At 37.4% G+C, this 27,715-nt stretch overlaps 2 protein-coding genes across 3 annotated transcripts in view; one reads left to right on the forward strand and one right to left on the reverse strand.

Annotated features, from left to right (window-relative positions):
* Cpsf100 (cleavage and polyadenylation specificity factor subunit 2) overlaps positions 1-18,176 on the reverse strand; it is a 71,454-nt gene extending 53,278 nt beyond the window's left edge. Inside the window, exons 1-4 of one of the 2 annotated variants that reach the window (XM_081730341.1) lie at positions 17,851-18,176; positions 12,636-12,794; positions 5,664-5,823; positions 3,075-3,180 (exon numbers count right to left, since the gene is read on the reverse strand). In XM_081730341.1, coding sequence (XP_081586467.1) covers positions 3,075-3,180; positions 5,664-5,823; positions 12,636-12,784 — 415 coding nt within the window. In that variant the 5' untranslated portion in view covers positions 12,785-12,794; positions 17,851-18,176. The remainder of the gene's footprint in view (positions 1-3,074; positions 3,181-5,663; positions 5,824-12,635; positions 12,795-17,850) is intronic. The other variant, XM_081730340.1, reaches the window with a different exon arrangement.
* An 8,797-nt stretch (positions 18,177-26,973) lies between these two features.
* Positions 26,974-27,495, forward strand: LOC145665112 (protein GVQW3-like). Its single transcript, XM_081732387.1, has one exon. The coding sequence runs from the start codon at positions 26,974-26,976 to the stop codon at positions 27,493-27,495; it is 522 nt and encodes a 173-aa protein (XP_081588513.1).
* Positions 27,496-27,715: the final 220 nt, after the last annotated feature.

Here is a 27,715-nt window from a genome sequence, read left to right on the forward strand (position 1 = left end):
AGAAATTCGAGCTAGTTCTTCCCTTTAGTTTGGTTTATCTTCCAAGAAACACCTTTTTTATAAACCACTTTGTATATTCTTTTTTAAATGAATACCGACTGTACCTTTTCCATTTATACGAGGCAACCCTAACAAGAAATTGAACTGCATATCTTTTGATGTATGGCCATTGTTAAGTATAAGTACCTGAAGGAGGGGCAGAGAATCATTTAAAAGAAAATACGATTTTCAGTAATTAAAGGGATAGGATAGTTTGAAATATTTGAAAAAATTTTGACCAGTATTTCCGGTGGCCCCACGCCCCTGCTTACTGGGAGGGAAGTAGAAATTATTTGTCAATAATCTAAAGAGGAACATAATTCCCAACCCTCGACGTCCGTGCTTTGTTGCTAGATTTTTTTCTTGATAGTTGGTTGATGGCTTGGCATTTTAATTTGTAATAATCTGCAATAGTGCACAGAATATTATTTTGCTAAGTCAGGTGTTTCAGCTTTGTGAACAAATAGATCATTTCGTTGACTAAAGCTTGATGTGCATATGTAACATGACGTGAACACTAGAGTATAGTTTTCGTGGCATTTCAGTATGCCATAGCATAGCATACACTATGAAGCAGTGTCCTTTTGAAAATAAGACGCTTTTGTATTAAACAATCTGAAATAATACCCTACAAGGGATAAAAGCGAATTTACATGACGTACCCAAAGCACCGAATTTATTTAACTTTCTTTCTCCTGATTTCTCAAATAAATCATATAAAAAAGATCAATGAGATAAAAGAAGTTTGTTAAGCTAAAAGTCCCTAAAGCCCATTTTATGCGATGCAATTTTCTATGCAATCTTGCATGCTAAGAATCATGCGTTCAAATTATTTCGTGTAATAATAATTAACATTCAACTTTCCATAGTAAACTGCACGTATTTCACCTTGTTCGGAGATAGAACATGTGCGATCTACCATGGAAAGTTGAATTCTAATTTTTATTACAGGAAATAATTTGAATGCATGTCTCCTAATTTTGCATACATAATTGCCTTGTCTAATATCGTCTAAAGTCTACTTTCCCCTAATTTAAAAAAAAATCATCTGGGCATTTATATGAAAATTGACATTTAATACATGCTCTTATAATATTTTATCCACATCATTGTTCTCTAACAGTATTATTTTGTAGCACAGAAATTTTGCTTTTTCTTTCAATAGTAATTTACATTTACATTTTTGTTGCATTATTTGATGACGTCTCAGGTAGCATCAGTTATACCATTTCAGGGTTTCAGTTGTCAAAATTTTCACAATTATGTATTACTCATGTGTACTCCTTGTACTTTAGATTAAAAGTTCATTAATATAATTCCAAATGACATGACTACAAATGTTTCGTGTGCTCTTGTATTGTTTGCTTAATAGTAAAACAAATTTTTTGGAATTAAAATGCCAAACGTGTAAATTGTTTCCTTGTTGGTACTTCAAAATACAAAATGGCAATGATTGAAAAAAAATGTAAAAGATAAAAATAAAATGCTGTACTTTATTCCAATAATTGTAAATACGAGAATGTATAACTGTTTAAGACATGTTGCTACTATATTCCATAGGTACCAAAGTGAAAACGAGAAAGTATTTGAAAGTAAATTTGTGGGATTAAAGTCTTGTAACAATGTTTGAGAACCATTGCCTCAGGACTGTTTCGAACTTTTATATTCAAACTTCGAACTAATATTAATATTACGATTCCAGAATCAACAGTGAGCTTCAAAATTTCAGTCTTGAAAACAGTTCCGAAATTCATGCTTTTGAGCATTCCACAATTCCAAACTTTTGGAATGTTACGGAATTTGCGGAACATTCCGAAATTTCGAAACGTTCCGGAATTCCGGAACATTCCGGACTTAGATGAATTCCGAAATACGAAATCGAATTCCGAACACCCCTAGTAATCACTTCGTTCTTTTTAAAAATAAGACCAAACAGTAAAAAATGTACCTTTTTTCGAAAAGTACCTTTCGAAATATTGTAAGAATAACGACTTAAACACGAATGGAAGTTACGGGTAGAATGTGAGATTTTGAGTTATACACCTGGTTTGATTATAACATTATGTATTATATCCAGTAAAAATGAGTTTATTATTATTATTATTATTATTATTATTATTATTATTATTATTATTATTAAATTTGGGAGGGTGGAAGCTACAAGTCTTTGTAAGCACGATTCTGAGATTCGAGTCATTCCTAAACGCATCCAAAAATACCCTCCCAGAAAGATTGCCCTGAAAGAAACCCTGTCTTTAAAGTAAATAAACATAGTTTTAATTGAAGATTATATATGCAAATATGACTGCTACGAAATTATATGTGAAAATACAATAAAGAGAAAATTACCTCCTAATGTCTCCAGGGGGTTCCGAAACAGAATGAGTACATAGTAGTAACATAATTGTTTCATTATCTCATGGATCCTGAACGCTGTGGCGAAGTTCATGCTTTTGTGCGCAGGATGCATGTTCGATCCCAGTCCATGTGAATTTCTCACGAACAAATACTTGTTTGTCCGTGGGTTTTCCTCAGGCATTTCAATGAAATAAAATGGAATGAAATGTCTACATTTACATCCCAAAATTATGCCCTTCAGGTTCAGGAAAATGGATGATTAATGAAAATAATTGATTATGAAAGAATTGGTGGAATGAGAACATGGGAGGAAACGGGAAAAGTAAAAAAAAAAAATGAAAAAAGCACGAACACAATGTTAACCGCCACAACTCGCGCGGCCAGAATCGAGCCAATGAATCTTCGTACCAGAGGTAGGCGCTCTACTGAAGCACCATTTTTTACTTCGACAATTTCAGTTTTCTCTCGTTTTGGCATTAACAATAATTACTACGTCACTATTCATCATAATAGCTTGAACTTATAGATACATGTGTAGTATTTTAAAATTCAACTTCACTTTAGAAAAGAGTTAAACACATAGGCTCGCAATTTACATATCAAACACGCTTCCCTTAACATTAGGATACTTAAAATTTAATTTAATAGATATTATGTTTCTATAACTGTATTCTCACCTTTCATTGGAACACTTTGATTGTATTTTAACTGCACAATCTTGTCGAAGGCAGCATCCACATCATCTAGTGTAAACAATTCAAATTCTTCCATATTGTGACGTGACTAAAAAGAGACACAAAAATATACTTTCTCTATACCAAAATACTACTCAATGTATGTTATTACACTGTAAAACGTAACACACAGGGACGTACTTCTCCCGGTCGTGAGTAATGCCTAAACCAGAACCAAGCCTACAACATGAGTACAACAGTATTTAGATGATACATTCTTTTTAACGTTCCACGATTATGATCCGAGGTTAAGGAGGACGGTGACGGTGATAATGAATAAAATGGTGGAATGAAGAAAATGGCAGGAAACGAGTGAATCCTGAGAACTCACGAACACGGTGTTTGTCCACCACAAAGCCCACTTGAGACGAGTGGGGATCGATCAGGGATCCCACGTATCGGAGGTGAGCGCTTTACAACTGAGCCACCGCCTCCTTACATGATGGAAAGCTAAGTACATGAAAGTATTATACTGAGGGGGATGAGTTCACAAATATTACCTTAATAAGTACGTAAGAATTTGCTACGTTTAGTAAGTAAATAAAATATTTAAAAAATGCTGGAATGACAACTACAAATCTGAACATGGTTGTGAAACGGCGGAAATTCTGAGCTACTTGCTGTTCGGATATTCTTATAATTGCGCTTCCACCGGTTATAACTTGAAGCAAGTGGTACAAATTTATAATGAAGAAAAGAACGTAACTAACCTATTGTACCTTCCAATTTTTTAATGCGGTTATGGCTGCAGTAACATCTGTTATATCTTACTGTATAATGATAACCTGTGAACAGCCTCTCCTGTTATATCTTACTGTATAATGATAACCTGTGAACAACCCCTCTGTACATTTACAATTTGAGGCAACGTAGTTCTTTTACATTCGAATATTGGTCGGCCATTTTTCATACACTTCTAATATACTTCACCTAGAAAAAGTTACTAAAGTAACTTGACAAATTATTTTGAATCTTTATTTTTCCGAAAATTTTTAATAATGAATTCGGTTGATTGTATTGAAAGTACAGCGTCCTTTCCGGCACCGAGGCTATATGAACGTGGATCTAGTTTAAGATGGAATCTGAACCACCGTAATACATTCAAATTTTAAGGCTCCCCGACCGGGAACCGAACCCGAGACCCCGTTCACCAAAGGCACATTTTTGCCATTACACCAGCGAGGAAGACGAGGTTTTCAGTATAGTAGCTTGTATTGTAAAATAAGAAGATTGATTACATAAAATGTGAAATATTTCGCACTCGCCTGCTGTTGAAAACTTCATTTTGGTCATTTGGTTAGAAGTTTAGCGAACAAAATACTGCAAATATTAAACTGATTCTGAATAGGAATAAAACACGCAACCTAAGGTAAAGCAGTTTACTCTATTTATATATTTTAATGTAACTACCTCGGTGACTACACGGTCTCGGAGAACTAATGAAGAAAGAAAACAGTAACGCAACAGTTAAGTTATCACATTGCAGGCATCGTTTTGCAGGGCTCATAGTGGCCTGGTCTCTTCTAAATAGTTGAAAAGTGACAAAAAACACATGAAAAAGTGACCAAAATTTTATCAGAAAGTAACTTTACACCTTGATGCTAAACTTGACATAAATCGAACTTTACCGCTACATCGTTTTTCCAAGCAAAATAGGGCCGGCTGGATCATAACTGAAATACGTATTGTTTTAACATGTTAAAATTAAAAATTATTTTACTTAAGTTTGTCAGCTAATAAAAAAATTGGATTACTTGTGTTTAGAGGTTCATTATTAATTACATACTTTGCATGGTTTTGCATTTCAACTTTGATCTGGATGGAGTAAGGCCAAATTTCTACATTTTCATTATGTCCAATAATACAAAATTAAAGTAATTAATACATAGCATCTAGATTATCATTAACTGGTAATAAAATTTTGTCTTGTACGATTGGTTTGTTACAAATTTTGTCTTGGTACCACATGATTGGTAGACGTAGGTATGGCTTCCACCAACATTTCGCATACAATGAAAAGTAAACTGTAAACAGGTAATATATGTCATTATCCTTTAACACAATAAAATCAAAGCAAGTAATGTGGATATGTTTATACTCTTATTATGAGCTTTTAAAACAAATTACAAATGTTAACTAAATATACAGTTGCATACAAAATCAAATAAAAAGAAGTAACAAGAACGTATGCTAACATAACGTACGCTAGAAAACTGCCAATGAAGAATATAAATCACATGAAAAAATTATTTTATCTCCCCAAAAAGTAACTTTTAGTGACCAACTTGAAAAAAGTAACTTTTAGTTTAAAAAGTGACTCGCTATGTTTTGTTATGGATGAGGAAAACTAAATAATAAATTAATTATAGGTTCACCCGTAATGTAAGACACCACAATTCTAAAAAAGATTACCAGTACATCATACTCTACACCTTTAGTACAGTCGATCACAAGAATTCCCTATTTGAAACAACACATAATAATTTCAATCAACACAACAAGACATACGTAACATTCTCTGTGAATACAAACCTGATACAAATCATACATAAACATCTGGCCCATTTTATACACTGGAATCGTAGCATAAATTGGACAATTAAGGCCACATTTCCCGACCATGTAGGGTAATGCTCCTAAATGCAGCGGATCTGGATATGAGAGTAAAACGGCATCGATTTGATTAACATACCTGCGAGAAAAAAAGTGCTTTACGCTTCGTTTTGACAGCGAACACAGAATGTAATAATAAGGAACTACAAGACTGAACTATTGCTACTACTAGTGCTACAAGAAATTTACTAACAAGGAGAAGGCAGACTTTGGTAAGTGAACTTTGGGGCCATTTTTTGCAAGGTGGTAGTGCACATTTAAAGAATTAATATTACAAACTGGGAGAGCGCAATGACGAAAAATAACGGAGAAAGACCGTCTTTTGTACTCGACGCATATATCATATACCGTAACGCGCAAATGATGGCTTGGCATAGTAAGGAGAACATGCGACTCATGTGCAAAGGGTCACGGGTTCGATTCCCGTTCGAGTCAACCTTTTTTTTTTCAACCAATAAATTAACCATTTGTAACTATAAGTGAAATATCAATTCACCATATGTTTATAATGAATAAAACAATAAACATTTCGAAATCACTTGTAAAATCTTTCAATGTTCGATGTTAACTAGAAACAAAATTTAATCTATTCCGTAAATATTATTGTTACCATAGTCGTTGTGTAAAAAATGTTCTTGACACTTCGTGTCTACATCTGTAGACAGGGTACGAATTACCAAGGGAATGAGGGGGAAATCTCCTTTGGTTATGGCAACATCCAGTATTAGCAAAGATGATTTCTCCCTTAATTCCTTTGTAATTCGCACACTGTCAACAGATGTAGACACGAAACGTCAAGAACATTTATTACACAACGACTGTCGAGACCATAATATAACTCGTGATATCAGTATATTTACGGAATAGATTACATTTTGTTTGCTAGTTAACATGAAACACTGAAAGATCTTACAAGTGATTTGAAAATTTCTATTGTTTTATTCAATATAAACATATGGTGAATTAATATTTTACTTATAGTTACAAATGGCTACTTTATTGGTTGAAGCAAAAAACACAAAAAGTTCGACTCGAACAGAATCGAACCCGGGACCCTTTGCATATGAGTCGCAGATTTTCCTCACTCTGCACGCCGTCACTTGATAAATTTTGAGATACGTCATATGATATATGCGGCGAGTAGAAAACTTTAAGACTGTTTTTCTCCGTTATTTTTGGCCATTGCGCTCTCCCAGTTTATACTATTAATTCTTTATATGTGCACTATCACCTCCCAAAAAATGGCTCCGAAGTTCAGTTACCAAAGTCTGCCTTCTCCTTGTAAGATAAAAGCATTATTCTTTCATACAAATTTACCCTCTGCAATACCTCGAATTTCCTCACTCATTCTTTCCAAATCTCATGAAAATGGCAAAGCAAAACAAAGTTACCGAAATTATATGCATCAAAAAATACTAAAACAAAACATATTATAGCTCTATTTTATTTTTTTACTTGGATATTGGAGATTAACGCTCCTTTTTAGCATCGAAGATAAATGAGACGTGAGTTTACATTATAAAATGAGATTCAAGCCACGGGTACTTGTGCCGGAAATCGAGTAAGTGTCTCGCTTACTCAAGTCGAAAACTACGATTAAGAACTGGCAAAGCGGCATAATCATTAATGTCTCATTAGCGTTTGTAGTAGGACTTTTACCTGTACTTAAGCAAAAAAAGAAAGCAAATAAACAAATTTAAAAAACAGCATCTTACCGTTTATCACAAGAAAGAAGGGGAAAAAATCAGAAACACCAATCCAATACCAAAGCCCATTCTGTATCAATGATACGATATATTTTTCAACTAAAACTTAATGTATTGTCCACATCGCTACGGGCAAATCTAAAGTTTTCATATATAAATTCAATCACTCTGGAGTATGAAATGGTACGCCTACTTAACGTAAAATATCACAAGAAAATGAGTCGAGTTAAAACGATTCCGCCAACGTCCAGCCCTTAAAAATAGTAAGTGATAGTTGATTTAGAGTTTAGAGTCTCTTTTATCAGCAAGGCTATATGATACATGGACTTACAGCTTACAGTGGAATGAGCTCCTACTAGGAATAGAAGCCAGGTCTCTTGCGCCCAAGGCACGTACGCTAACCATATAGAAACGAGAAAGTTCAGTAGAAGTGACAATGCAACATTGACACATTGCAACATTGTCGCAAGACTTAAAAGGTAGTGAATTTTCTTGAACAACATACCAAGATATTAGAATGGCCTGGGAACAATCCCGATCTAAATCCAATCGAAAATTGTAGGCATTGTATAAAGGTATTCTGGGAGAGAAGCTTCAGAACCCACATATTCCAAACAGAATTGACGAAACTGACATGGACTTATTTTATACATATACCCGCCGGAAAAAAACACTGCTCCTCACAACAGAAGCACAATAAATACAGAAAATTCATGTTAAAAGCTATTATTAACGTATCACATACAATAGAAAACACACACATATTGCCTTTACTTTTGAGAACTATTTGAATGCGCTTGGGCATAGAATCACTAAGATTTCGGAAGTAATTTAAGTCTATATCAATACACCACATTTTTTTTTTCAATTCTGTTTGGAGGGTCTGTACTTTCTAAAGCTTCTTTTCCCCATGTATTTATACAATATCTAATCTAAAGTCTGCCTTACTATCTACTGTATTTATACAGTACATATGTACACTAACGTCCAAAATTATTGTCGCATGTCTATAAATATGATGTTGTAGGAATATAATTTGATAAGGAATTCGTCCGGTATTTCTTATAATGTTAGTATAGGTATAATCGGCAAAGATATGTATGTGGCAAATTTCACGTCAAAAGAGCAGTAAATAAGAACAATAAAACGAAAATAAAATTTTTTTGTCCATTTGGCAACATTTTGTTTTACTCATTATAATTATCGTATTTATAACTCTTTCCCTATGAAATTTACAACATTTATACATTTCCCGATTATACACATAGTATCAGTACTAAAACTATCCTGCAAAATCATGCTGAAATTATATTCTTACAAGAAGACAGTTATAGATATGCGACAATCATTTTGGACATGAGTGTACATATACTGCGTGTATCAAAAATCCGCGGGAATAGACAAACTCCATTATGAGTAAAAATTCGAAAAAATATAAAGAAAAGGGAGTTGGTAGAAGAAGTGAATTTTCAAGTTTAAAATGGCCAATTTTTCCAATTGCATCAGCGGTTTAGCCTCTATACCAGTAAGGCGGACTATGTTAAATGGAAAAGCAACCTTTCTATTTCAGTAGGTTGTTCGGGTATAACGTAAGGGCACACAAGAATGACACAGGGGGCGTATAAATTGTTATGTGAGGGAACCTATAATACTCGAATCCGTTTCTCCATAATGTTGCTTTTTTTTTTTTTTTTTTTTTTTTTTTTTTGTGTGTGTGTGTGTGTGTGTGTGTAGGTGTAGTGTGTGTCCAAAGCAGTAGCTTGCTGAACTGACAATGTTGGTTTCTTATTTACCTAGGTAGAATAGTGCGCCTTATCAGTGTGGAGCCCAAAATGGCTGATGCGATTAGAAAATATCCATCACTTTAGACTGAAAAGCACTTCTTTCCAATAGTTTTTTTCTCTTATCATATTTTCGTACCTTTACCCCTTTCGGGTACCTGGGTCTTGGGGGTATTTTTTGGACTTTCAGTCTAGCAGCTACTGCATCGTCACTATTTATCCTAGGATCATGGTTCATACCTCATTCTCTTCAGAATGGAGCTGGCTTTCAAATAGTACCACTTGCATGCCCATACCATATACCAGGAGAGGGAAAAGTGATATCAAAGGGAAAATTTCGGGGGGATTTTTTTTTTTTTTTTTTTTTTTTTTACACTTTGGGTCCCTCTGGAACGGCCCTTTGTGAACGTAGAGATCTCAAAAAAATCTGTTAAATAGTACTTGGTAGACTGAATGTATGTGCCAAATTTCAAGTTTCTATCTTGAATACTAAGGGGGGGAGAAATTTTATCAAGAATCCCCATAATGCCCCAAATTACCGCAACAGACCATGATCTCAGGTAAAAAATTTCCTGAGATATCTCTATTTACCCTAGGACTATAATCCGCCAATCATTCTCTTCAGAATAGAACTGCCTTTCAGGCGCTACCATTCACATGTCTCCATCATGTATCTAAGGCGGGAAAATCTCGAAAAAAGGATTTTTGGTCAAAACCCCCTTTTTTTTAACTTTTTGCCCCTCTGGACCCCCCTGTTTTAACGCAGAAATCTGAAAAATCTGTTAAATACTACTCGGTGGACTGAATGTTTGTGCACAATTTCAATCTTCTAGGTGGAAAAAAAAAAAAAAAAAAAAAAACGGAAATCTCCAATATTCCCGTGTACAGAAGGATATTTTGTAAAAATTCCCTGAGACATCTCTAATTACCCTAGGATCATGGTTTGCACATCATTCTCTTCAGAATAGAACTGCCTTTCAGGCGGTACCATTCACATGTCTCCATCATGTATCTAAGGCGGGAAAATCCCGAAGAAAGGGATTTTTGGGTAAAAATATCCTTTTTTTCAACATTTTGCCCCTCTGGATCCCCTCCCCCCTGTTTTAACGCAGAAATCTTTAAAAAAAATCTGGTAAATACTACTGAGTGGACTGAATGTTTGTGCAAAATTTCAATCTTCTATGTGCAAAAATAAGCCCGCCAAAAAATAATGAACATAGGCTTCATAGAATATATATATATATATATATATATATTAAAATTATGACGTCATCACCTCCTATGTCTCGACGCAGGAAGGTGTGAAACCATACGTAAGGTCTTCTACAATGCCTCTGGACTTGAAAAACAAACAAAAAAAGGACGAAAAAGCTCAAATAGGAGAGTTATAACGCAATATACCATGAAACACCCGTATGGTACAAATTGTACCATGAGTTCCCCAAAAGGTTACTCAGAACGCAGTTGGCCTATGCCTATGGACCTTTGATACACGTGATACGTATATATATATACATAATGTTGCCCGAGTTCTGAACACTGGTTCGCTCCACATCCATTGTGTTGTAATAAAGAAAGAAATCAACCTGGCTATTAACCCACCTTCACCTATGCGTGCGGACCAGCATTTTAGAACAGACCTTATAATATTTATTGTAGTAGGCTGACACTTTGTATTTTATTCTAGGCAATATAGAAATTAGTTGCGAAAAATCCTATAGTTTGTGTGACGAAAAACTAAGTGTTAAACTTACAGTCACTTCATAATGGGGATCTTCCGTACTAACAATTGGAAGAAAAGCGCTGGGGGATGAAAAACATAAGAACTAGGAAAATAAAGACACTTTCAACGTTCATGATTGTCGGAAGATATTGCATACATACAGTAGGAAAGATATCATTTAAGCTAGTGTTAAGAAAGGCATAGTTCTACTAAGAAGAAGAAATTAAGTACAGCTGAATATTATTTTGACTTCAAGAAACTGTGCGTGTTTCGTTGAGGGAAAAGGTAACGAAGAACTCGAGAGTAAGTTTCTTACGAGAAGACGCAGAAAAATTTGAAATATCGGCATACTAACATTTGAAGAAAAAGTGCTACACAAAGCTGCTGAGAGAGATGATGATTGAACAAGATGATCGGAAGTCGGATTTCGACCATTTCGTGCTTACTAGTAGAAAAAGACGATAACACGATATATACATGACCAAATTATATCAGGGTCTCAAAACTATTGACATTTTTGCGCGGGAGATAGCGTTAATGCCCCAATTTTCGAGGTGTATAAGTAGCAGCCGGTTCGACTTAAACGTAATTTATCAGCTGATAGCTGAAGCTAGTAATGTGCAAAAAGTGCTGGAATTCTTAGTATAAGGTATGAGATGTTGCGCTGTAAAAATGAGTGAATTATCTGCAAAACTGTACTGCATTTTACAATTTTATTTTAGTAAAGGCTCAAATGCTGTGCAGGTCAGTTAAGAAATTTGTGATGTTTATGGGCAAGATACGTTACCAAATGCAACTACAAAAGGATGATTCAGTCGCTTCCGTTCTGGAAATTTCGATATCAAAGATGCTTCTCGCAGTGGGCGGCCAATCACAGCAAAAATGGATGACATCTTGATCAAAGTCAGGTAAGACTGGCATGTAAGCAGACATAACATTGCAATTGATCTAAACATCAATCACCAGTGTTAAACCATTTTGGAGGAAGCTGGCTTCAAAAAGAACATAGACGTCTGGGGCCATTTAATCTGACTCAAAAACGTTTATTCTATCGAATTTGTAGCTGCGATTCTCTACTGAAACGTATCGAGCTCACGCCAGTTCTGAAGCAGTTGCTCCCGAGTGATGAAAGGTGGATAACCTTTGACAACAATGTCCGTGAAAGATTGTGCTCAAACCGAGAAGCTCCAGTCTGTGACAAAGCCCACACAGACGCTCAGGAAGATTATAATGTGCGTTTTGGTGGGATTCGAAGGGAATCATACATCACGAGCTGCTGTATTTCCGCGGACTTGAACTGTCGACAATTAGTGCAAGCCCACTTAGCAATTTACAAGAAACGACCTGAACTTATCAACAGAAAGTGTGTCATATATCACATTGACAATGCCAGTCCGTATACACCTTCAACGACCCGTCAGAAATTGCTTATTAGTTTAATACACAGAAAATATTAGTGTCAGTAGAGTTCGGGAAATATTAGTTTAAATTAACTATCATAATTCGCACTAATGGAAATAAACATAGTATTTCCTAATGGAAACAAGCACAATATTATAAAACATCAGTGTGAAATAAAGTTGTTCTCTACACAGAAAATGATGAAAGTTCTTTAAATTCGACGAATATTCATTTGAGACCACAAATTCAGAAACAGAATAGTCAACGTAGATAACAGTACCTTCGAAGCTCTTTAACAAAATCCTGGTTAAAGGTTTCATCCCATCCACAGTCTAGAAGGATCTTAAAGTCATCAACCTGTAGTAAGTAACACGGTGGTGACTCATCCATTGCCCCAGATATGGCATGTAGTTTGATGATGGACGTCATTTTCGTATTGCTAGAAGTATTAAAAAAAAAAAAAAAAAAAAAAAAAAAAGTTACTAGTACACAACTATAATCCACTATTGACACAAATAATTACATTATTTGTTGGCCTACAGGATATATTTTCGTTGCATTAAAATAAAGAATTCATTTCAACTAATTTCGTTGCATTAAAATAAAGAATTAATTTCAACTAACTTTCAGAAACAATATATCAAGTAAAAGTACTCTGATTAAAATAACAGATTTCGTTAATCTTGCATAGTTGGAAAAGGAAAACATATTTAGAAATATATTACATGTCTTTAATCGGACTCTTTTCCTTCTTTTCGGAAAATAAGATACGTTTTTTCAGCTAAATTTTTTTTTTCACATGATAACTGTTCATTCTGTCTTTTTTAGAAAGAATTCTCTAAATGCATCTATGATTCCATGCTTTGTCAGCAACAAAAAAATAACGAAATATCTAGCGGAATTAGGCTGGTGGGTAACACGAGAAAAATTCACTTACACGACCCTGATCAAACGTTCACAAGGCTGAGAGTGAAATTATATTAAAAATGGGTCAATTATAGTTCTTAAATAAAGATTAAATATGGGTGAAGACAAAGGAATCTTAGAAAAACTTGAGAAATTCACAGTTAAGATCGAGTTCACTTTACGCTATGAAGTGATTCGATCTTTATGTGAGTTCTGACCTGAGCTGAGTTGATTTTGAGTTTAACGTCCCTTTCAGCAGCGAGGCTATAAGAGATGGGACCTACTGATTAACATAAAATCCGAACCACATGAGCACCCACCGGGAATCGAACTCGGGTCTCCCACGCTTGTTCTGACCTGAATACAGCCACACAATAGAGGTTAAAGTTATTCACGAAAACTCTAGGCACAATTAAGAGAGGAAATGTCCTACACTTAAATTTTGGGGGAATATACCCTCTAAACCCAGAATACTTATACTAAATAACAACTAGTCATGGTACTTTTGTACCATTCTGTTAAAAAACATACTACTTCTGGAAGTAAACATTTGCTTATTCTTACATCAGTTAAGTGTAGCGCTCTTTTTAAAATGAAGATTTCAACCTGAAATTTTTCAATGGAAACTGAGGGGAATAGTTGAAGAATCAAGAAGGTGGTTGCTGTTACAGACCGTTTTTGATGTTGTAAGAGGCACTGTATTTGGAGGCGGAAGGGACTATTTGACGGAGGGGAACACCTGTTATGATGTAATAGCGTGAAAGACAGTGTGGAAATGGCGCGTATATGTCACGGTTGTGACATATCGTGTTTGAGTTTTATAGAATTTTACAAAAATAGCAAAAGTGTAACCTAATCAACCAAACCTGCTAGGTGGCCACTACGGCAGTGTATTTCTACAGTGTACAAAAGCTGAAACCATGACAAGTGCTACTGAAACCCCATTGTATCATTGTCAAAATCCACCTGTTTTCCTATTCTCGATTGTGAACGTAACCAACGTCGCTGACGTGCCTGCTCCCTTCGGACGTACTCCACGCTACCACGCTGCCCCACCAGCTTAACCCTACTCTGACTCGGTTAGATAGCATTCGAGCTTCTTAGTCATCATTTAGCACAGACTTTTTCTTGTGTTTTTTGTACTGTAGTTTTTATAGCCTGCAACCGGACGCCGTACTTATACGCAAATAGTAATTTTCTATTTCAAATTATAAAAGTTCACACGGTTCTGGATTGAAGATAACTTACTCATAACTCAACCTAATCTAACGTAATGCGATATAATAAAATCTAACTAAATGTAATAAACCTACTTTTTTTTTTTTTTTTTTTTAATTTTTATGTGGTCCGCGGATACGGCACAAATAGTGTAATTGGAATATTCTTGATATGGAATTTAGCTCCCCCTGTTGGTACAATGGCTAGCGTGTGCTTTTGGTGCACGTGGTCCCGGGTTCGATTCCCCACGGGAGAGCACAAAAAATTAATTTCACATTCACCGGTCCACGTCTCATATAGCCTCGCTGCTGAACGCGACGTTAAACTCAAAATCAACTCAACTCAACTCTCATTAATCATCAGTCTATATTGTCTACCACAAACTCACGATATATTTCACTTTTCGGAATATTTGTAGTAATAGCAAAGTTAAACTTTCTACGAACATTCTTTTGAGGTTCTTGCAAAACTAGATCAAGTTGATATCCTTACAGGTAGCTTGTTTAGATGGAGGGGGCCGAAAGTACGTAAAACATAGAAGATTTACAAGAGAAATGAGCTGAAGTAATTGACTCGCGTTTCATTTAAGAATGGAATAGAAGTACATGTTACAGAAATGAGAATGTGTAATGCTGTAGAGACTATATGTACTTACCGGAAACAAATGTGGAATATGAATACAATGATGCAAGCAGTTAGCCCTGACGTAACTTAATATTAACAGAAATTAGAGAAATTGTCTTAACATTTTTTTCGAAAAAAAGCTACGTCCCTTTTAACTAAACAGAGGACTTTTCCTTTATGCACATACACATCATCACTAACGTCTCTGCTCCCTAATCGCACTCTAGAGAGGGTCCACCAGCTTCGCCCTGTGCTGATTAGGATTGGATAAAATACAAATTTGCCGTAACCAAAAACACACTCCAAGAGGGTCCTCCTGTTTTGCACTGCCTTTATTAGGATTAGACACAGTACTAACTACGTAACACAGTTTGGTTGGGGTTTCTCCCTCAATTGCATTGTGCATATTAGCAAAGATCATCAATAACACCTGTCGCTTCACCAGTCCCACATTCATTTGTCAGTATTCTAGTTAACATCCCTCTTCAGCACGAGGCTGAGACGCGGACTTACAGTTTAAGATAGATTCCAAACCACCGTAATCAGGGTTTGCCCAATTGGGCCCAGCCCGAAAAAACCCGGTGGGTTTTTTTTCCGGTTGGATCCACCTTAATACGCACCTGGGTTTTTCAGCTTTTTGTTAGTATATCATTGGCACAACTAAGGTGATCACATTGAAAGTATTTTGGACTTTCCTTGTGCGAATTAGATGTTTTCACGTTAAGGTATACAACAGTCAACATACGACCTTATAAAGTTCTGTTAAATGAATAAAAAAACATACTTTAGCTTGAGATAATTATAGAATAAATTAATGTATGGATTATGCTTATATTTTATATTTTTGGAAATACTTTCCGTGAATAGTGTGCTCCCCGATGCCGAGGGACTTTATCCCTCATACGTTTGACGAGTTTAAGGCCATAGGTGTTGGTACTACCAATAAATATGTAGTGCATTAGTAAAACTATTAGTACTATTTGTTATCTTTGATGGTAACACAAGTACTCTTTAAAATTTGGTTTTCCAACAACAATGGTTTAGATTAGTCGTTTGTTGCTACTCTTCAAATAAGCATTCTGTAGAATCAACACCAGCAATAGCGTGTCAAATTTAAGAAGCTTAATGCTCAAAGTTCCGAAAACTATGTAACGCTTATTATTTCAAGTGCTGAATTCAAACTTCCGTACTAGGAAAAGTTTCGATGTACAGTAAAGAAAGCTGCATTTTCGAAGAAAGAAAAAAAAATCGTGAAGGAAGTGGTCAGGAAATTCACGTAATTGAACGCACAAACCATTGGAATTGAATACTTCAACAATAAAACTTTATTTTACGCTGGAAGATATTTAATTTCATTTAAAACATTTTGAACCACTTATCTCGTAAAATATGAATTATATCTTTGTTAATTATTTTAGATTAATTTTCTGGAAAGAACAGTCTTACAAGAAGTGCTCGCTAAATTCCCTTAATTGAACGCACAAACCATCGGAATTGAATACCTCAACAATAAAACCATTTATTTTACGCTGGCAAAACATTTTGAAACATTAATTTTATAAAACGTGATTAATATCTTAGTTTTAAATTAACATGTTTGGTAAACATATTTGGCGAATGTCAACCTGGGATGATTCGATCTACATTTGTTCGTTTGTCTGCCTGTAGGCCTACCACACATACTACAGGGTACCACTTTCGGTCTTTCAAGTTTAAATTTTCACGGTACAATCACGAGACACACTAAGTTTCCCGTATAGATTTTGGCAACATAACGTAAAAGTTTCGAAACGGCGGATTTTTTTTTTTTCCCAAAATAGAGGGTATCCAGGCTACAAAGCGCAATTTTCGGTCTTTAAGTTTAAATTTTCAGGGTATATGCACGAGACACATTAAATCTGCTGTATAGATTTTCTCGGCGATCTAATGTAAAATTTCAAAATGACGGCCATTTTTTCAAAACAGCAGTGAAGAGAAAATTGTTTAAAGTTGTGACAATGATAATCTTGAAATATAAATCACATTTTAACACTTTTACCCCAAAGGAATTGAAATATTTCGAAAAAACCCATATGGTCCCAGGTGGGTTGGGTTTTTTCAAACCCAGATTATAATGCACTGAAATATCAACGGTCGAAGAAAAGTCGGGTAAATATCTGGCTCCCTAAAGTTATACAATAGCCAAAAGCTTTGTATCGTGAAAGCATTCGTTTTCCACAACCTTCGTTTACGCGTATACTCACCATCGCCGACGTGCCTGATCCCTACGGACGCAACCCCGAGCGGACCCCTGCTCTACTCCTGGCTGACTCGGTAAGATAGCAGTCCGCTTTTAAGTGGCCACCTTGCACAGGTTGGTTGGTGTTTTTACACAATATTTCTTAAAGTGAATATGCATCGTAAATGCTAGCGCACACATCAAAAATGATTGCTGAAGGCACAGAAAGTGAATCTAGAAAAAGGATAAATTTCATGAATTTCTGTATGGATCCGTATAACACTGCGCTTTTCTGTAAAAATAATGTGCAGTTTTACTACACGGATCCATAGTAAGTAGTAGTTGAAGTAGGGGTAGCAGTAGGAGTAGAAACGGATTAGAAGCCCTGGAGGGGTTCGTTGGGTTCTGTTCTCGACATAAATTTGGCAAATTAAAGACTTCCCTAAATGCTTTGAGCCTTGTACAATCTGTGGATCCGTATAGTAAAACTACACCAAAAATAACACTAGTTTACATGGAATTTACTTACTATGCACTTTAAGTCCCGTTCTAAAATTTTGAACTACAGGTCTCGCTGACAAAGTCGTACCAATCAGTTTATATTTGAAATGCAAGGCTTAAGTATGTCAACATTTTATTCTGTCTTATTGGCCAGCAATCTTCATTGACTTTATTACTATAAGAGTTATTTTCATATCAGGAAATTAACTAAAATTACGCGTGGCACACAGTCTATGTTAAAAGAAAACACATTTTGCCGCAACAAATGATATCCCCTCATTCTCGAGATGAATCTGAGTCAAATTGAATCAAAATACGTCGTGGGTGCACAATGTGAGTCCGAGAAATCAGAAATGGTTCAAGGTTCCCTTCACCTTCACCTTCACCTAACGAGAGGTGTTGCATTATCAGAGTGCAGACATAGTCTGTTTCACCCATATCCTTGGAATTGTAAGCCGAGTAACCTTGTGTTTGTTGCTTAGTAGGTGTGCTTTGACCTTTTCCGGTGGAAATTGAAAATTGAGAACTGGAATAGTCATTCCTTCTTGTTGGAATATATTAGTGATGTTAATTCCGTTGCCTATGTGAGAAATACAGAGCTAAGATTTTCTAGTGATTTTTTTTTTATCCACCGGAAAATGAAATGTAAAAGAAGACATGATATTATTAATCAGGTAATGATTAAAGTAAATTAAAGGACAAGTCCATTATCTTGAAAAAAAAAATGATTAAATGTTTCAGGTTCCCTCTCTCGCACACACACAATGTTTTGATGCTCCAGGAACTCGTCCGCTGAGCAATTCAGTCGGTAAAATGGGGATCTATACTTGTAGAGATGAATGGTTAGGATGGATCCGGGAACAAAATAGACGTTAGAGAGCACTGAAAGGTCAAGTGGTGAATAGAACCTTCATTTTTTTCTACAATAACACAAACGTGAGGGGCCTTGTTGCTGTTTATGTTGCTGGATGGGAGTCTGAGCAGTATGAAGACGAAGGCGAGAATATAAACAATGATGTTTTCTTCTCCAATTATGAGGGGTCTCCGATTTTCTAGTAGTGGGAATCGGTTCTATTTGCCAGTAATAAATCCCTGGTCCTAACTGTTGTTGTTGTTGTTGTTGGTAGGTACGCCATTCGGTTTGCCGTTTCCGTAACAGCATCTCGGAGAAATAAGATGCTGCAAGCCGGAGATCAATCGGTGTGCCATGTTGGGTTGCATAATTGCTCAGGATATCACTTCGTTCCAGGATATGTTGCAATGGGATGGCGTATGAATTAAGCAACCACTTGATGATTGTTATTTAATATTCGAAGCTGTTGACGAATATTAAAGTGTAACCATGTATTGGCACATGTCCATGGTGTTCTACATATCCCTTGTAACGCACTAAGGCTATCACTACAAATGCCCACGATAGCTAGGTTCCGTTGTAGGGCGACTTTCAATGCCGTGTGGATTGCCCAAGTTTCTGTTAAATAAATTGATGTATTCGGTGGAAGTCTGTGAGTCTCTGCGTAATTAAGTGCTGGTATATAAATTCCTGCTCCAACCACAGATCTATGTTCGGTATGGTGTTTAGAAGCATTCGTGTAAATTAAAATGGTATTTGAGTGATGAGATTGAATGTGGTGTTCCCAGAGATGGCGAACTATCTGAGGCTGATTGAAGCGAAGACGTTTGAAAGAGACCACCGATTGCTCAAGTGTGGGGCAATGTAGAAGAGTTACATATTGTGCAGTATAACATAGTAGTTTTGGTCCTCGATGCAATTGATTCAGCCAGTTATGAATACTAACAAATGGTCGATAAATCCAAGGTAGCTGTTTATAATATGGGAGTCGGGTATGAAGGTTGCTATTGTATATGAATTGTAATTTCGGTAATAAGAGGGAGGAGGTGCAACAGATGCGTTGAAGGATGAATTTTTTACCCACAAAATATGTTTTCACAATATGGGAAAGGAATTATTCTAGTTTCTTCTAAAAGTGCTGAGGAAGGTGCCGTCTTTGGTTGACGGAATATAATTCGCTGTGTTGTGGCTTGGAGACAAATGTGATGTTCACTGATCCGTTTGGGTAGTGGAGAGAGTAATGTTCCTCCATAGTGAAGTTTTGCATCGACACATAGAGTACTGACTTGTTGCAGGGAGGGTATATCTAATCCCCACCCCTTGTGGCTGATGCAGGACAGCAACTTGAAATAAGGTTGGGCTTTAAGTGCTATTGTTTTGAGATAATGCTTCCAATTTAGTTTAGAATCGAGATTAAAACCAACATATTGTAAAGTAGGTGTAACTGGTAAAGGGGTGTTATTTACCGTAAGATGGATTGGAGGTTGAAAACGTTTTCGGGTGAAGAGAGTGCAAGAAGATTTCGCCCAGTTGACTGACTTGCCGTTTTCAGAGGTCCAGGAATGAAGTTCTAGGAGAGCGTCGTGCAAAATGCGTAGCCCTTCCACTATGTTAGAAGTTTTGACATATAACAACATGTCATCACAGTATTGTTGAATACGAACCAGTTTTCTAAGTCGTTGATGGAGACAGAGTGTGTATATGTTAAATAGAGTTGGACAGAGACTAGAGCCTTGAAAAATTCCCAAGGATTTGAACGGTAAGAAGAATATCTGTTATGGTATTTGATGCAGATGCAACGCTATGCCAACCAATTATGAGTATAGCGGAGAAAAGGGGTAGGAAGTTGGAGTTGTGCCATATGAGTGATGAGGTGATCGAGAATGATGGAGTCATATGCATGTTCCAGATCCAGTTTAACAGCAATCAAATACTGACGATGTTGAAATGTGTTCCAGATATCGAGAAGAAGAGCAGCAACCGAGTCTAAAGATGACATATCTTTTCGGTAACCATCAGTGGCGGTTTCTCTTAATGTTTGCATGTTTGTACAAACCTCCTTCCAATATTTTCAGTTTTTATTTGTACTAAATCACTTTTCATTTTATTGTCAACATCTACTTTTCTTAAACAAGTGCGTTTGAAACGGGGCTGGCTAGTTGCTTTCTGCTTGATAGTTTGCCAAACTCCCCAGCTTTAACAGCTTCTGGGCCATTGCGGGGGTTGCGCAGTAAGAGGGGGTTATCACGCCATGCACTGCCTCATAAGGATCCATATGCTTGCACATCTTTTGCAAACAAATCTACCAAACAAAAACAGCCTTTCCAAAACATAACGCTTTGGAACTGGAATTTCACCACCGTCCCTCCCCCTGCAGTATTGGTTGACACGGTTCTCGCCTGAAGGGGAATAGTCTGTTCCTTTGTGACAATGTTACGTACCGTAACCAAGTCGCTACAGAGAGAGAGAGAGAGAAAGAAAGAGAGAGAGAGAGAGAGAGAACTTACGCCTTGCCTAAAAGCGAGATTGCCACGTGGTCATAACAATTGGTTCTGTCAACCAAGTAACGTCAAGGCAGCTATGAAGACAGTAAAGGCGACCCCGTGAAGAGTGAAGACAAATTGAGGGTGTCGATATTTAATAGACTCGTATCTGAATAAGTAGAAATTTGGCAGCATTTAGATACAATGTTTTCCTTTTCATGTGTGCATGGGTGAATGAGAAAATTGGAGGGCAGTTTTTAGAAAAAGGACGTTATTTGGGAAAGGGGTGAGATTTTAAAGCGGGTAGCGGACTTTATTGTGTTGTATGTTTATATATATATATATATATATATATATATATATATATATATATATATATATATATATATATATATATATATATATATACATATATACATATATATATATATATATATATATGTGTGTGTGTGTGTGTGTGTGTGTGTGTGTGTGTGTGTGTGTGTGTGCCGGTCTTTGTTGTTCATTGGAATATTGTTGCTGTAATTGCATAATTACGAGTCTGTCCCTGATATACGTAAACTAGCAATGCAGTAGCAATGAATTCTGTAACGTCATGTCTCTGTTGGATTAGCCATTTTCGGAAAGAACTTCAGAAGCAAACCTACTTGTGAAAGACATCGGAAGACCGATTCTGACTCTCAATATAACGCAAGTAATTAGAAGTCAGAAACGAACATTTACAAGGAAGTTTAATCTCAACTCGTACGAACAGCATAAGTGGTTATGTGAATGTGAAATTAAAAATGCTTTGTTTTGTTTTCCCTGTTTGTTGTTCGGGGCGGAGGAAGATGCATGGAGTAAAAAAAGGTGCGGATATCCAGCATCCTCAAGAAAAAAAATGTCAGTTCATATAAGACACGTTCTGATCTCACTGTGTTGGGGAACGTGAATATTGCTGCTCAACTAAATGCTGGTTATAGGCGGTCCATTGAGAATCACAATCAAAAAGTGACGCAAAACAGGTACGTGCTCAATATAATCATCAATTGCATTTGGTTTCTTGGCACCCTCGAATTGGCTTTAAGAGGACATGATGAAAAACAGACTAGTCTTTAAATCAAGGCGTTTTTCGTAGATTAATTAATTTCAGTACAGAACTTGACATTGCTCTCAAGAGTCATTTAGAAAGCGCAATAATTTTCAAGAGTACGTCAAAAATAATAAAAAATGAGCTTCTCCACTGCATGCTTAAAGCATGCCATGAAGAAATCGCTATTATTATTTATAATAACTATCAGTGGCGTATTTAGGGAGGCTTTCGGGCTTAAGCCCCCCCGAAATCTTACTTACTATAGTAAAGTATATGAAATATCTTGCAGAATTTTCACATTTTCAGGCAAAGCCCCTCCCCCCGAGAGTTAGCAAAATTCCCTCGAAACAAAATCGTGAATACGCCACTGCATTTATCATTATTATTATTATTATTATTAAACTATTATTATTTATAATAATAATAATAATACTGAAAAAAGGAGAGGTCATCTATTGTGCACCACCTACAATTCAAAGCACCAGCCGCCACTGGTAACCAGTTAATGTGGGTGGGAAGATTAAAAAATATTCCAAGTGCCAGTTCAATTTAGAGAGGATGATCTTCTCAAAAACTTTCACTACGCATGAAATAAGAGTAATCGGGCGATAGCTCTGAGCCAATCCGATAGGTTTGTGCGGTTTAAGCATAGAGACTACCACTACGTCTTTCCATGAAGGTGGAATGTGTCCTGTCCCCATATCTGAGAGTAGATGTGAAGTAGTACGGATCGAACATATGGAGATAGGTCGTACAAGTGTTGATATATAATCTGATATCTCCCAGGAGCTGTGGATCGCCGAGCAGTTAACACCAGGTTCAGTTCTTGGATGGTGATATTCTTGTAGATTGGTGAAACACACTCCGGATCGAGGGATGGTTCGTCTCTCATTCAGTGGTTCAGGAGGCATCAGAAGGCGATGATATTCGTCAATCCAAGGCGGGAGACTGTCAGTGGGTACTGCTCTTGGAGGAGACCCTGTAATTTGGTTCCGTATAAATGTGCAGATAGAAGACGAAGTAGCCTGTTGGTGGAGCGTGTCACAAAATTGTTGCCAGTGTTGTTTGCGACATTGCTGGATGTATCGTTTATACATCGCCTGGGAATGGCGATGGAGTACATATGTTTGTTGACTTTTCTCTTTAAAAAATTCCTTTTGCTTCTGTTTACTATCATTGAAGATTTGCTGGCATCGCCTGTTCCACCAAGGAAAATGGGTTTGGGATGCTTGACTTCGAATCTGGCCAGGAATTTGAGGAGATGTGGAGGCTTCTAAAGATGCTGCTTCTATAATATGTATGAAATAAGAGGTATTGGTGGGAGTGACTTGTGAAGAAAAATACCGGAAATGTTCGTCGGTTGCACTCTAGTATGTTGCACGATTGTATGATTGAGAAATGCGAGAAACGGGTGGGGAAGATGGCGAGCGTTGAGCCTTGGGCGTTCTCGGAAAAGTAACTCCTTCAAGTGTAGTTATAATAGGAAAATGATCGCTGCCACCTGTATATCCATAGACGATCCAAGACGCTCCAACTATGGTTTGCATACAGAGCAGAATTAAACAGTTTGATGTCAGGCGCACTAGGATAACCATTGAAGTTTGGGAGGCGAGTAGCAGTCCCATCATTTGCAATGAAGTGAGTTGTATGGTTTATTGCAGCGAGAAGGTTCCGGGCAGCAACATTGGTATAACGATTGCCCCATTTTACACTTTTACAGTTCGGATCTCCCCCAATAACACAGGGACCTTGGATTGAAGTAAATAATTGTTGCCAGTAATTAGTCATAGGAGAGCTGTCTGGTGGGGCGTAGATATTGATAAAAGTGAGTCCAGCACACAGCACTCCGAGAACTTGTATTTTTGTTGAGACGGTTGGTGGAAGTGTTGAGATAACACGAGCCGGTAAAGAGTGCGGATACCCAAGGCGATCCCACCGTAGCGGTCATCCCGAGGACGGTGATAAACACGGTAACCAGGAATTCTTAAGTTGTCTTCAAGGCGAGTCCAGGTTTCTTGTAGCAGTATGATAGCCGGAGTAAAGAAGCGGCATATTTGCGATAAAAGCACCTCCTTGCCACGAAATTGTTGAATATTTCATTGAAGTATTCTTAACTGCTGCAACTGAGTCATTCTTGGATATGTTCCAGAAAGCGAAAAATTCGTAGTAGTAGCGCCTGTAAATCTAATGCGGTAAGTGGCTGGGTGTCGGACTGAAGTTTGGGAGTTAACTGATGGAATTCCTGTAGTAGTTCCTGTTTCTTGATATGACTAGTATCAAGTTCTTGGTTCCAGACTGTCTTAGAAGAGCCGGTATACAAGTTATCTCCTCTGAACGTGCGAGTCCGTCTAACCGTAGAGGATCCTGGAGAACCTATTAATACACGTTCTTCTGAGGAAGAGTAATTAGTCGAGGTTGGAAGAAACGATGGTTTCTGTGGAGCCGATTGAATAGCATCATGTCCAGTTGGACGTCGTCGTTTTGGAGAAACAACGTGGCGATGTTCATCGTGGAGCTCTATTTCTTTACGAGAGAGAGGTCGTTGGGGTTTGGGAGAATAGTGGTAAGAAAGGATGTTCACTTTCGTGGAAGAGGAAGTAATTGGGTGGCGCTCGGGCGTGAGCTGCTGAGGTTGTGCAAGGAGTGGGGAGTAGAAATTAGAGGTAGGTACAGTCGAGTAAGGGTTAGGAGAAGAGCGCTGCAAAGGAGGCACTCGTTTTTGCGCTTCGTTATAAGATAATTTTTCCAATACAATGAGTTGATTAATTCGCTCATGTCGTTTCCGGGCCTGGCAGGTGCGTTCAGTGGCTGCGTGAGGTCCGTGACAATTGATGCACCAAAGTGGCTTGATACAAGTGTATCATGTGAATCTCCACATTTAGCGCATATTAATTGTTTGGAGCGGCACCCAGCTTTTCGGTGTCCCAGGCGGAAACAAGCCCCCAGCACTCTTTGACTGAGGGGATATATGTTGCTATTCGGAATTTCGCATAGTAGAACGAGTATTCCTCTGGCAAATTTTGAGAGGCGAAAGTAAGTAGCACTGTGGTGGTGGGGATGAACTCATTATTTTGCCGGCAATGAATGCGGCGGATATGTGTTATTTCTGCCCTACTTTTTAGACTGTTTCGAGTTCGGCATCTGCGATGTCAGTGTCCACCCCTGTGATCACTCCAACAGAATGGGTGGCGTAGGTTGGAATGTACGCTTTCCATCCGTTTTCTCGTAGAATCGGGTTATTCAGAAAGTCATTAGCTTGCTGTCCGGTATAAAAAAAGCACTTTAATAAAATTTCGTTCCGTAGGTTGAAAAGATTTGATTCCTTGAACCTTATTGTGAAATAGTAGTCTACCAAGACTTAAGAGGTGTTTGCGCCCAATATTTGGATTGGTATTAGAAGAAGGATCAGATGTCACATGCACCACGAAATCAGGAAAATGATGGTCTTGGTAAAGATTCACCGATGGTATAGTTTCAATGACAACCTTTGACGCTATAGGGATTGTAGAATCAGCAAATGTATTGTCTGTGGGAGGGTCCGTGACCATGGAATGTGCAGGAGGAGGGTCTCCTCCCGATTGTTCAGCCATGAATAACACTTCCCTATATGATATATATGATATATAGGATTGGAAAAAAATAAGAAAACACTCCGTGAAATGCATACCTGATATTAAAGTTTATGGGATGATAGGAGAACAATAGAAAGAAATGCAGAGATCTTATTAAATGCCTGCAGGGACATGGGTTTAGAAGTAAATGCAGAGAAAACTAAATACATGGAAGTGCTTCGGGACCGGAATACAGCAAATTATGGATGCGTTAAAATATTAAATAATACTTTTGATAAAGTGGATACTTTCAAATATTTAGGATCAATATTAACAGAGAAAAACCATATTCGCGGAGAAATTAAATGTCGACTAAAAGCAGGGAATTCGTGTTACTATTCGGTTCAAAATCTCTTGTCGTCGCGAATTCTGTCGAGGAATTTGAAGCTTAAAATATACAAAACGATAATTATGCCTGTTGTTCTGTATGGCTGCGAAACATGGTCACTTACTCTGAGGGCAGAACATAGACTGAAAGTATTCGAGAACAAGATCCTGAGACGAATATTCGGACCCAAGAGGAACGGGAATGGGGAATGGCGGAAACTTCATAACGAGGAGCTACATAATTTATATGGTTTACCCAACATTGTTAGGGTCGTCAAGTCTAGGAGGCTTAGGTGGGCGGGTCATGTAGCTAGAATGGAAGAAAGTAGAAACGCTTTCAAAGTCTTGACTGGAAGACCAATCGGAAAACGACCATTAGGAAGACCTAGGCGCAGATGGGAGGACAATATTAAGATGGATCTCGCAGAGATTGGAATACAGAGTAGAAACTGGATGCAGTTAGCTAAGGATAGAAGTCAGTGGAGAGCTTTTGTGAACGCGGCATTGAACCTCCGGGTTCCATAGGCCATAGAGTTAGTTACGAGGGGGGACCCAAAAAAAACGGGAATTGTGCTGCAGTGGGGAGGGAGAGTGGGGGAACAAATTGTTGTACCAATTGTCCGTTACGATCACGTCACCTGCGTCAGTGTGCGAAGTTGTGTCGCTGTGAGTGCATCGGTTCGCTCTTGAGAGTTTGTTTAGTAAACCAACTTTTTCCAGTTCGGCGAAAACGTGATGTCAGATTATCGAGGCGGCTGTGAAATTTGGTTTCCTGTTGGGGAAATCGGCCGCGGAAACTACTGTAATGCTGAAGACTGCTTATGGGGATTCTGCCCTAAGTAAAACCAGAGTATACGAGTGGTTTGCACGTTTTAAAAATGGAGAACTGTCAATTGAAGACCAACCCCGTTCAGAACGTCCCTCAACGGCAAGAACTGACGAAAACGTCGAAAAAATCAATGCCCTCATTCGTGAAGACCGTCGCCAAACCATTAATCAACTCTGTGAGATGTCTGAAATATCGTGGAGTTCAATTCAGAGGATTTTATCAGAAGATTTGCAAATGAGAAGGGTTGCAGCCAAATTTGTCCTTCGTCTTCTCACAGACGAGCAAAAGGAGCGTCGACTTGAGGCATGTGTTAAACTTCAAAATCAGCTCAAAGAGGACCCTGACTTTTTTGCCAAGGTGATTACTGATGATGAATCGTGGTGCTATGGCTATGACCCCGAATCAAAGCAGCAATCAAGCCAGTGGAGGAGGTTTTGCCACTGTGGAGGAGGTAAAACAAAAATCGCTGGAGGTCATAAAGAAGTTCGCGATAAGTGATTTTCAAAACTGTTTTGAACAATGGAAGGATCGTTTGCAGAAATGCGTTGCGGTCCATGGACAATACTTTAAAAGTGATAAAAATTTGGTGTAAAAATATTGAGAAATAAAGAAGTTACGACGAATTTCCCGTTTTTTTTTTTTTTTTTTGGGTCCCCCCTCGTAGTTAGTTATTCAAAGCGAAGTATGTAGATTGCGGTTCTGCATTTCCTCAATTCAA

This window comes from Thermobia domestica, chromosome 11 (genome assembly GCF_964235325.1).
Source record: "Thermobia domestica chromosome 11, izTheDome1.hap1.1, whole genome shotgun sequence".
Lineage (NCBI taxonomy): Eukaryota > Metazoa > Arthropoda > Insecta > Zygentoma > Lepismatidae > Thermobia > Thermobia domestica.

Bases quoted from the DNA above. Each gene is read 5' to 3' on its own strand.
- LOC145665112 (XM_081732387.1), top strand. From the start codon at position 26,974: ATGCTGAAGACTGCTTATGGGGATTCTGCCCTAAGTAAAACCAGAGTA.